At 34.9% G+C, this 12,212-nt stretch overlaps 1 protein-coding gene across 2 annotated transcripts; it reads right to left on the bottom strand.

The window, feature by feature from the left end:
• Positions 1-2,294: 2,294 nt before the first annotated feature.
• LOC128178550 (tetratricopeptide repeat protein 27-like) lies at positions 2,295-11,857 on the bottom strand. Of its 2 annotated transcripts, XM_052845783.1 has the most exons (24): positions 11,699-11,857; positions 11,234-11,411; positions 10,843-10,963; positions 10,194-10,334; positions 9,780-9,882; positions 9,360-9,399; positions 8,735-8,859; positions 8,478-8,593; positions 8,265-8,377; positions 8,084-8,153; positions 7,859-7,972; positions 7,651-7,746; positions 7,231-7,353; positions 6,865-7,038; positions 6,470-6,523; positions 6,275-6,373; positions 6,134-6,186; positions 5,973-6,051; positions 5,585-5,671; positions 5,310-5,423; positions 5,146-5,229; positions 4,924-5,035; positions 4,633-4,733; positions 2,295-2,426 (listed from the first exon to the last, which is right to left on the bottom strand). In XM_052845783.1, the coding sequence occupies exons 1-24, from the start codon at positions 11,787-11,789 to the stop codon at positions 2,310-2,312; spliced, it is 2,505 nt and encodes an 834-aa protein (XP_052701743.1). In that variant the 5' UTR covers positions 11,790-11,857; the 3' UTR covers positions 2,295-2,309. The 2 variants fall into 2 exon arrangements, with proteins under 2 accessions (XP_052701743.1, XP_052701744.1); XM_052845784.1 differs by lacking the exons at positions 11,234-11,411; positions 11,699-11,857 and adding an exon at positions 11,162-11,184.
• Between the last annotated feature and the right edge of the window lie 355 nt (positions 11,858-12,212).

Here is a 12,212-nt window from a genome sequence, read left to right as displayed (position 1 = left end):
GTGGACATGGTTGAGTGATTTGATGCATACCACGCATGCATGAACTACCGGCATATATATGCTTATTCTTGTCTTTCACTAAAAATGCGTCATACTATGATTGCTCGATAAAAATAATGCTGGATAAAGAAAATACAGTTTTCTCTGAGTGTAAACATGTAGTTTGATTCTATGCATGGAATAACACCCTATAGCTGTAAACCCCAATAGGCATTATTTTTTAATAAAATCAATTCAATTTTGGCTCTTATTCAATATACATAGTCGTAATATACACGCACGAACTCGTAAAGTGGTATGTATCTTAATCACAGACTTCTAAGCTTGCAATATTACTCGGTTTATTAATCATCATTCCAATCGAAATCTTAAACCAACTGACTATTATAGATTCCTAATTAATTGCGAATAATTTAAATATTTGCGTAAAATTTAACAACCGCAAAATTTGAAATCCCCCTATTATTTTTCTTTGGGTAGTGAATTACTTTAAATTAAAAAAAAACTCGGTGCTCGCGATATTATATTCTTGAGATTTGATACAAATCAGCCGGGGAATCGCGGAATAAAGTATTTGCGTTCATCAGGAATCTACAAAAATTAATCACTTTATAAATTTAAATTTCTACTACATGACAAAATTTAAATTTTTCTGGTGAATAGTCAACCAAATAAACGACAAATAAGCCCAAATATCTGTATGCATGCATTTCTTATTAATGATGCGAATAAATCATTTTAAATTTTTTTCCCGTTTCCCACCTTATATTTTCTTGTTGTACCTGTTCGTTCGTCTTCTTAGCCAAATGTTTTTGTTAAACTACAAACATACACTATATGGTGATATCTGTACCTTGATCTCTAATGGAAACTAATATAGGTACTTTGCCTGTTGTTTAATCCATATTCATTGCATTTGTATACATTATGAATAAAATTCTTCTTAAACTTAACTAATAAATTGATTGATACCAATCAATCGACTGCAAGTAACACGTGGTTTGTATTCCTTAATTAATTCTTCTCATGCACGTAGCACAGGCACCTGACGTTATATATTTCTCATATATAAAAATCAAAGTACTGAAGTACTAACGGGAGTTGATTTTATCGATTATCATTTATTTTAAAATCAACGATATGTGCTTTTGCATGGCAAGTAGTATCAGTAATCGAAATATTTCTGAGAAATTGTATGGATCCAGGCAAGATTGAACTCTAGTTTTGTTCAACCAAACGCTCGACTGTCTCCGTTTATCTCCGACAAGCAAGAGAGACTCTCTGTTTTGTCGGATATTAACGGAGACAGCCGAGCGTCTGGTTGAACGAGACTAGTACATTGAAGTTTATCGTATGAATACATACGACTTCAAAAAATATCTAAACTGTTTGTACCATTTTAAAATCTTACTATTTTCATGGTATTAATAAATACATGTAGGTCTTCTTGAAAACAATGTTTCAGAATACATTGCATCTGAATTTATCGATTTTTTTCAGGAACTAAGTGTTGTCAGCGGTATTGATTTGTGCTTTGGTCCAAACACTGTTTCACTTTCGGTTTGCCCGAGTAAGTGCATAGGAGAGTTGATTAAAATCAACTCCCAAAAATATAACGTCAGGCGCCTGTGGCACGTCGTATCTTTTGAAAGGGGCGGGGCAGACATATCCGGAAGCCTGACAAGCAAAATGGGGATTGGATGGGTAGTCTGTTGTACCTAAAACTTCTATTGTAATAATATATTTGTTATTTTCATTTTAATTTTTAGCAAACAAAAATTGAGAAGGGGGGGGGGGCTGGCTTGTAAAATTGCTCCTTTCTGTTTATTATATGCTATAAGATCAGTTTACGCACTTCTGCTAACTTTATTTACATGAGAGAGAGAGAGAGCGAGAGAGAGAGAGAGAGAGAGAGAGAGAGAGAGAGAGAGAGAGAGAGAGATGAAAATACAAACAGCAAAAGGATTTTTCGTGTTTTGGCTATGCAGATAGTGAACCATTGCATAAAAAATCATATAAACCACCAGCATAGAACTTTAAAAGTGTAACCTATAGTGATATCATACTTAATTGCTTAAATTCAATTGTGTTGTTGTAATTGGGCACTATTTATTAACCATGCCCAATCAATTGCATTTCCTAATCCCAACAGGTATATTCCATTCCCTGCAAGGTTATTAACATGCACATTTTTAGTGGCATGTAACATTCAAGGAACATTCATATTGCACTTTGTTAAAGATCAAACACAAAGCAATCTTGGCTGGCTTGAGACTAAAAAATGATAACAACCATTTGATTTGATAGTTTTATTGTTTAAGCTTGTTCACACAAGAGATGATTTCTTGTTGCTTTGTCTCCATCTTGTTGACTAACTCATTGAGTTCTTCCGGCAGAGATTCGGTCATGGGATCCAAATGAGCCATCTGTAGAATAACAAATCGGATATCAATATCAAGGAAAGAATATCAACTTACAGCGAATTACAGAATACCAGTAGAGTTTTCAATAGCTTGCTAGATTGATCAATAGGGTATTCAATTTGGTCAGCAAGGTATCACATTAGGTTTAAATCTAGGTCATGTGATTACTCAGGTATGACAGCAATAGAGTGAGTTAATCTGGTTAACATTTGCACATTTTGGGCCCTTTTGTTTCTCTCTGTTATCCTACATTACTGCTATAAAAGTATGAACTAATTAAGCAGTCAGCACAAAAAAAACTATTAGTGCTGTAAGATGCACCAGGAATCAGGGAACCAAAATTTTTAATGATTTTTTGCAGGGAAAAATACCTCCTTTTTAAAGTTATGCTTTTCTCTTTTATGTGTTTCTTCAGAACTGCCTTTTGAATTACATTTTTTTGGAAAACAAAATTCAAATTACTCCAAGCAGAATTGATGCTCTATAGAGTCCAGTGCTGTCAAGGTGGACATTCTTTTTAAAAGTCTATGAATAGAATCACCCCTGCGAATGTGTTCGGAATGTTTTCTTTATCGTTGCTAAGTAAGTAATAAATCCAGAGGTGCTCGAATGAAAGTTCACGAGACTTCACCGATATTTGTTCACTTCCTGTGAAATTTCGAGCGGAAGTATAAGTGTTCGGATAATATTCTCAAAATACGTAAGTACTGGTCGTTTTTCATATCACATCCTACTATGATTTATGTTAAAACAGGAAAAGCTTTCAAGATGTATGTCTTATTTTACCATCTAGCAGTTATTTATATTAAACGATAATATTCAGAACAGAGTTATCGTTCGTGTTCAAACACGTGTAGAGTGGTTGAAAATATAACCATTGGGTTGCTTAATAAAATCATAGCCATGTTTGATGCTTGTGGTGTGCAATACCATGTTCTAAAAAAAATAATGGGTGTCTGTTTTGCATTAAAACTTAGTATATCGAGCCATTTTCAAGGAACATTCTGCATAAAATGGTATAGTCTGTTTCACTATTGATGTTATTACTAGGTCAGGCGCGGATCGAAAATTAATCCTCAGGAGGGATCTCTTTTAAACATGTTAGTTGTTGCAACAGCAAACAAAAACTAATTTTTGTATAGTCACATTTATTTCTAGAACACATTTTATTCACCAATTAATGAAGATAAAGTTTAAAATCAATAAACCTCTACATTTTATATTTGACTACTATATCAAGAACCTAGATACATGTACTGTGAAATAGACTTTATACACGAGGTACGATTTTTACTGCGAAACTGAAAGGGTCAAATAAAACCACGTGGTCTAAAATTTGAATGACAATAACATTCGCAGGGGTGAGAATAGCTAACAATAGGAGGGAGTGTTCTAGAGGTTTTCTTTGTGTAAAATGAATGGGTTGAGTGCAAAATAACAATCTACACTTGAGTAACCACAGGACCTAGATTTAAACCTGATGTGATACCTTGCTGACCAAATTGAATACCCTATTGAGCAATCCAACAAGCTATTGAAAACTCTATCGGTATTCTGTAATTCGCTGTAATCTAAATCAAGGCAATGATATATCTGTATTTCTAACAATCCTTTGCATAACCATAGAACAATTACAATACACTGTATCAACAAAATCATCATACTTTGTTGATATCAGTATCCTTTTAAAACAGAATTAAACAGATTATAACATAACTCTTTAGACAACTCTCTCAAAGTGTACAAATATTACTAAATATTTTAAACTGAAACTCACACAGATATCAATATGACCCTTATACAGATATCAACAATCCTTTCATGAACATCAAAACCACACAAAGTACAATACCTGCTCAGATTGGCTATAAACTGGCCATGCAATATCAACAAGACCTATACACTGATATCAACAATCATTTATTAAACATACAACACTTACACAGATCTACATTGTATACTTGAAGCTCATATTGATATATCTCAACATGATCAATACACAGATATCATTATATTCCTGAACAGATTTAAACATAATGTTTACATGGATATCAACTGCACAGATATCAAAATAAAGTGTCTATAGATATTGAAATAACAATAATTTGTGTCTTGAAAATATTGTTGTCAATCTAATTTAAATTAAGTTGTATCGAAATATTTTAACAATATCATCTTCTTTTCAGTACACTCGGTCCTTTGATTTTACCTTGATTTTGGCCTGTGTGCTTTTGAGCATCATTTTAGCAGACTGCAGTAGAGAGAGTGATTCTTGTGTGGATAAACTTTTATCACAGAAACTCAAGTACACTGGATAGAGAAACAGACAATGTAAATTAATTATTAACAACATGTTCATTTAAGATTGATCAAATTCAATAATTTCCAGTAAAAGAATTTAAAGCTAAAAACGTAAATAATTTTAAAAACGAAAAAAAAAAAAATAATTAAGAATTTCTTTTAATGTCTCTATTGATCTGTATGAGGTATGAGAACTTACAATCAGCGAGCTCCAACGACTGCTCCCCTACATTTTTACATTTGTCCACTGACTTCTCCCAGTTTAATTCTTGGGTCAAACATCTCTGTGACTTCTGTAGATACTGTAAAACCTGGAGAACAAAATTCTCCTATGAATTCATACTCCATATATACTTTTTCCAATAAAACTAAATATACATTTATTTTCAACATACATCAAATGAGATTTTCACACGCCCACCTTTTGTTGGGTTTCCGCTGTCTGTCCCGGTACACTGTTAATTAACTCAGCATACAGCCTCCAGATCTCACTCTCACCCACAACCTGACAAAATATTCAACCATCAATCATCAATGTTCTACTGTTACACTGTCAATCACTCATTCCCACGGTGAGTGTCCTACCTTTGAGGTGATCCTTCCAAACAGTTCCTTCAGAGCTTGCTTGTGGTGACTAAAAGGATTTCCCTGGGAGTCCCTGTAGTCCCCTGTACAGCCCTTCACTAAAACTCTCAAAACCTGAAATTTAGGAAGACTCGTATATGCATTTTTATATGACCTATGAATTGTTTCATAGCCAAAAACAATTATAAGCTAGGGTAGATTACATGTGTATTAATTGATGAATACTTTAGAAATGATCAATCAAAGTATAGCTAACTTCCTGTTTCCTGTAGTACCTCAATATCCGCCCACTTTTCTCTGAGGTCAATCAGTCGGTGGTAGGCTTTAATGGCCTCCTGGAACTCACCACAATCCGTGGCCACCTGTAACAAAATGAACGTATAACCAGTGTTGAATAAAATCACCATGTGTTTATTTGATTTGACCTTCACATACTGGTATATAATTTTCAACACCTTTATTTTTTTCTTCTTCAGTTCTTTAATTATCGTAATAGTTTTAAAGCTTTGATAATTTTCTCAAGCTTCTTTATTACTTTTTCCATTTTGACCAAAGTTAAAAATAATTTGGCTTGGCTTTCACTACATCAAAATAGTGTTAGGGTCATAAGCATACCATAAAGGGTAAATTAGATAAAATGGCGAGGTGAAAGGTAGTACTAACCACCAAAAGGTTCTCCCATACTCTCCAGTTTTCATAGTTACATTTTATGGATTCTTTTAATGTCAGGAAGGCTTTTTTCCTGGTAAATGAAACAATTTTTTAGACAAATGACAAATATTCTAGACAATTTGGGTAAAAGCATGCTAATTAACTTAACTTACTTGTCCTTGAGTTGTATGTAGGCTGATGCCATGTTATTCCAGGCCTCAAAGTTCTGTAAAAGCAAGGAAAGCCTCATCTTATCTTTGACTTTCTATGAACCGTTTTGGATAACAATGCACCAATTTTAACTAAAGACTTACATCAGTGTCAATATTAACACATCGTTTGAAGGCTTTTACAGCCTCCTGGAACTTCTTGGCCGCCATACAGGCACAACCAAATGTAAACCAGACAGGAACCTGTAAAACACAGAAAGTATAGCTCAATGTACTGCTTAGAAATGTACTGGTATAGAAATTAAAAAATCTGTAGGTTAATATGTGAGCTCTACTTACTTGGAGCGAGTTAATACTGAGGGATTTCTGGAAACACTCAATGCATTTCTCATACTGTCAAAACAATAAGAGAACTTTAATATCTCTTTAACTTCAAACTACATGTACATATATATCTGAAAACAGAAGATTCACTGGTACAGAAGAAAAGGGGAGCTCTAAATTCTTGGTAAACTTAATTTTTTGATTCAAACTGATATTCTCATGTTTTTTTTATTATCATAAATGAAATTCTATTGCAGAGATAAACAGATCAAATTATTTTGTCAAATGAACAAATGTTATCACTAAGTTTCTGTTTAGAAAATTAGAGACTAAATGTTGTCCAACATATCATGACCAGCTCCACGAGCCGACATAAGTGAACACTGTCGACCGGTTGTGACTGGTAATACCTCCTCTTGCCCCATGTAGAGGTAGCCCAGACACCGCTGGGAGCGGGCGTGTCTGTGTCCGGACATCTCCCACGCCTTCTGATAATGACTGATGTCTCTTGTCACATCACCAAGGAAACACCACAGGTTAGGGGTCTCCTGTATCGCTAGTTGGTCTCGAATTATAGATTCGGCCTGAAAATAATGATATAAATGACATCATATACTTAAAAGTTCTTTTTATTTTTTGGCATACCCGGTACATATCAAATGCACCTAAACTTAAATTACCTTTTTGCAAGGTTTTGCATAGATCAGTTTACAATATTGTATTATCAAAACCTGATAGAGGTTTAACATGGCATGGTATAAGTTGAATACACCTACCTTTCCCATTTTCCCAAGCCTTTTGTAGCACATGATTACATCCTCCCACAGTTGTAGTCTTTCAAATACTTCTACAGCGCTGCCGATCGCCCCGATACTTAATAGGAGCTCTGCCAGCTGCCTCTGTCAAACATTGAACAGCAATAATAACAGATCTACACAGAATACCATGCTCAAACTTATACAGGTCATCCATTAAAATAAAACATTCTAAACTATGGTACTCTAGCCTAATGTTTGATTGGCTAACAGGAACTCTCAATAAATTAATTGAATTTTATGATGTAGACAAAACCTGAAATAAAAGGCCTTATACACTTGTATTATTATTATATCATGTCTATTACTAACAAAGTCTCACTGTGTTCGCTGATACCTTTAGTAAACATAGATTTGTATTCCAAGGTTTAGAGGACTTACCTCCAATTTCCAGAGGGGAGGAATCTTCACAGAATAAAACAAGTAAAGTCGCTCTGTTGCCGGGGGATCACTGGACTTCCTCTGATTCACGATCTCCTTCAACGTAAAAATGGCAAAATCATGAATAAAACACACCACACTGATCTGATAACTACCGACATTTTGATGCATACCACTACTTGACGAGTTACCATGAAGCAGAACTGACCTCTATTTGCATCATGGATCTCTCCACTCGCCGCCTGCTTCCTTTCTCGAGACTTGACCTTCGATACAGAGAGGCCAAGGTCACACTCCAGCATTTAGCTTGGGACAGGATGCACTACAATGAAAAGAAATACAGGTGAGAGTGGTCACCTATACCTGTAATAGTGTTAGTATAAAGCAGGGTCAGCTGACTTCTGCTGGTCAGTGACTAGTCCCCGGGAATCACCTCTATGTGTGCTGCTGCCTCCTCCTCTGTCAGCTTCTCCTGACTGGCATGCGTCCGCAAATGATCCTCCCTAAAAAATTAAAATTGTTCAACTAATCACATTTCATGCAATTTAAAAGTATAGAATACTACATACTTATTACACACACAAATGTTGAGACTGAGTATGACCTTGACTTACATGGTTGCTAAGACAACGGCTTGTTCCACAGGTGACATGTCAACTGCAAACTCTGTGTCCGGTTCAGTCAAACTAATTTTATCCAACACTGTGTCATCATCCAAATTCAAAATCTAAAAGTGCAAGCCATATTTTGGCAAGAAGTTCTAAAGCTTACAATGTAATGATTCTGTGCATGTCAGAGCCTTGGTATTAACATTAGAGTCCTCTCACCTTAGGAATCCTTGTTTTGATGTAGTTCTCCTCTTTTGGGCCTCCCTCCCTTGTGACTTTAAGGAGAAGCTGAGCTTTGTCGTCTGTCTGAAATCTTGTTCTTTTTCCCATAGCACCTTACAATGAATTTAATGAACATTTAATGATAGATGGACTTAAAATTTTGCAAAAAAGCTGTCAAAGTATAATTTGAAAGAAAGCAAAGACAAAACTGATCTGAAATGCACACTATTTTGGATAAATTTTCCGAGGCTTACCAGTTAAACTGATCTGTAGTCCTGTACATTTCTTGGCCGCCATTAAGTGTTCATGAGCCAACTTGTAATCATAGAACGTGTGACAGATGTAACCAACCTCCATGTGATACTGGACCACTAGCTCCCTGACATATGTATAAACAGGAAATAGTGTTTAGCCATTGAGAGCTTTATTTTCCAGTTTTTGCATTCACTCATCCAACTTTAGGAATATCTTTCACTCATTTCATGTGTACTGAGCCCACCATTCACTCTTTGAGTTCACAAAGGTTTCACTGTTGTTACCATTCGTTCAGCCTTTGCTTTTATTTTTCTCCACCTTTTACTTCTTGTTTCTTAACTTTGTAACAGTGTTTGTAACTTCTTGCATTTACCAATTACTTTGTGCCTTTGTCTGGTCTGTCCTGTTTACTCGCCATTCATCAAGCTGTGTTCAGCATTCAATCTGCATTATTTCTTAAATATTCACTCCCAATCTGCTCTACATTCATCCAACATTCAATCATCTTTCATTTAGCATTTGAAATTTTTTTTTTACCTGGTACATTAAATGTCCATTTCATGAGAATGTACCTGTTTTTTCCTATTTGTGAATAGTTAACTATTAACAACTTTTGATATTCACCTGTTAGCATCATCTGTCATCAATGGCTCTTTCTTGGAGACTACCAACAGAAACAAAAATGTTGAGATCTGTCAAACTCACAAGATATCATGACTTATAAAAAATCGTTTGTAGCAATCACTGGTACGTGTACGTGAATGATACTTTTCCTGCGGCATACTCAGCAGAGGGGCTGCTACCTAGTGTTAACCAAAACTTGTGTTACAGATAAAGGGACCTTGGGGGTGATTGCTCACAAGCACCTGCTCTGCTGAACTTGCCTCTGGACTTACAGAATAAAAATCTCATTCAAAGGTGTATCTTTTGGTAACTTATTTTCTCCTACTGTATTTCACCTGAATAAACAATTTAGTAATCTTATCATAATGTTTATCTTGAGTAACTGGTTTTGTAATTAACTGATATTTCACCTGAACTCACCTGTATCAATCAGAGTGTGCATCTGTTCTCTGAGGGAGGCACACTTATCCTCCAGAATCTGTTGATACACATACACACTCCTCAGCATCCACCACTCCACTGTCTGTAGGATCACAACAACAATAATAATGAAATTAACAAATATCAATGTCTAATATTACCTATCAAAGGCCATAACCATACAATCATATATAAAGATCACACCGACAGAAAATGAAACAAAGGCCACACCACTAATCAACACTACCCAAGTACCCACCAAGGGGCATAATAATGAACAAAGATACCGGTACTTGGAGATTTATGAAGCAGTAGCTGATAACACCACATGGAAGGGACTAGCTGTGTTTTATCATCAATATAGTAGACACTAAGCTACACACAAAAAACTTTTTTTTCTTTGACAGTAAATACCTGTAAGTTCTGGCAGTGAGATTTACAGCTCTCCAGAACACACTGAGCTGTAAACAAGAACTCTATTCCCTGACACAGACTGTACACTTCCTCTCCATCACACATCAGCTCTTGAGCAATCTTCCTACGACACTGGGTCACCTAAGAAAGAAATGAAATAAGAAATGATATTTTCAAAACTTATCAATTACAACACCATTTTCCCTTTTTTGACCAGTGTTTAGCTTTGATGTCTCGAAGATATGTGTATCAGAGAGAACACCTGTTATCAAATTAAAAAATAAAGGGGTTCAGGAATCCAAAGAGATCTGGATTTCATAGCCTCCCTTTATACATTTTCAACCTCTGATAAGAGCTAAATAATATTGTTAATCTCTTTAATAAACATCACTTATCTCTTGTAAGTACTTAGATAAATCAATCTAGTATATTGTAATCAATATGATAATTATGTAACAAAGACACTTTTTGCCTCTGCTGGGGTTTGAACACGGGTCCTCTGGCATGCCAGTCCAGCACTCTACAGATTGAGCTAAAAGGTTAAGCATTAACCCACTAGCAAGAGCTAGTAGGAATGCCATATACCTGACTCTAACACAATTATGTAAGTGGTTTTTTTTATGTGAGTGAACTTAAACTTGAGACTTACATCTTTGGAACCTGACAGAAGTTTGACGATTTCATCAGATACTCCAGTTGACGGTCCAAGCCAGTTTTGACAAACAAAGGTCTGCAGACATGCAATGGCCACACACAGTATTTCCAACTCACTGAAACAAACCACACAAGAGTCATTGATCTAAATAAAAAAACAAATTACAACAATAACAACAGAAATCAATTACTCATCATTATTCAATTGCTTTCCAAAGTCACACATTCACATTTTATTACAGAATAACATTTTCAAATGCTTGGGAAAAAAGGAATTTATATGAGAATCTTTCCAAACCAATCCTGTAAGTTACCATTCTACTGTTTGTTTGTCTGTCTGTGTAAGTTACCATTCTACTGTTTGTTTGTCTGTCTGTGTAAGTTACCATTCTACTGTTTGTTTGTCTGTCTGGGTGATGACCTTTTTCACATTTTCTGCTACAGCAGCTTTTACTTGAGAAAGTGGTTGTTGGTGACTGTTGTCTAGTAAAGCTCTCACAATAGCTAGGTGAAATATCCTATCATAATCCCCACACAGGATGTAGTTAACTATCTCATTATTATCTAAAACAAAACAAAGATAAATTGTCAAAGATTATAAAAAAATTCCAAATCATATATCAAGAGAGAGAGAGAGAGAGAGAGAGAGAGAGAGAGAGAGAGAGAGGAGAGATAGAGAGATTATTTTATGACTAAAAATCAAACAATAATATCAGCTAGAGTAAGGCAAAGATAAAGTACTGAATGCTGGTGCAGTTGTCAGGGTTGCTTGTCAAGCATAATATTAATACAATGAATACTGCCCAAGTTTCCGTTATATGTTTATCATGTTTATACACCGAGTACCTTACCTTGATCATTCGATTGATCTGTCGATTTCTTCGGTGTAACACTTAAAACTGACGTTTCAAGTTCTCTCAAATGTTTTATTTCGTCACCCATATTAAAACGAAGTCAAAATTGTCAATGTTTACAAATTTCACGTGTTAATCATATGGGATCCGCCATCTTTTTTTCTGGAAGGAAAAATGCATTAACTCGTACATTTTCAGATTCGTGTAAATTCTTTTTTAAATAAAAAAAAATCGCATTGGAATGTCACAACCTCTTTTCCCTTTTACAAGGATTTGAGTAATACATCCAAAAAGTAGAAATTTATTTATCAAAAAATAAAAAAAAGAAAAGAAAAATTACATGATCTCTTATTTCACTACTAAAACTGAATTTAATTATTAGTGTAAAATGATCTTTATTTATATCTTTAGTAGCAATTTAAAAAGTAAAAGTAACAAGTAATTAAAAGAACTCTTTAAGTTTTGAGGTTTTACATGGGAAAAAATTGAAATAAAACCAATTACAATCGTT

Source organism: Crassostrea angulata, chromosome 3, assembly GCF_025612915.1.
Source record: "Crassostrea angulata isolate pt1a10 chromosome 3, ASM2561291v2, whole genome shotgun sequence".
Classification (NCBI taxonomy): domain Eukaryota; kingdom Metazoa; phylum Mollusca; class Bivalvia; order Ostreida; family Ostreidae; genus Magallana; species Magallana angulata.
This window is presented reverse-complemented; position numbering and strand designations above follow the sequence as displayed.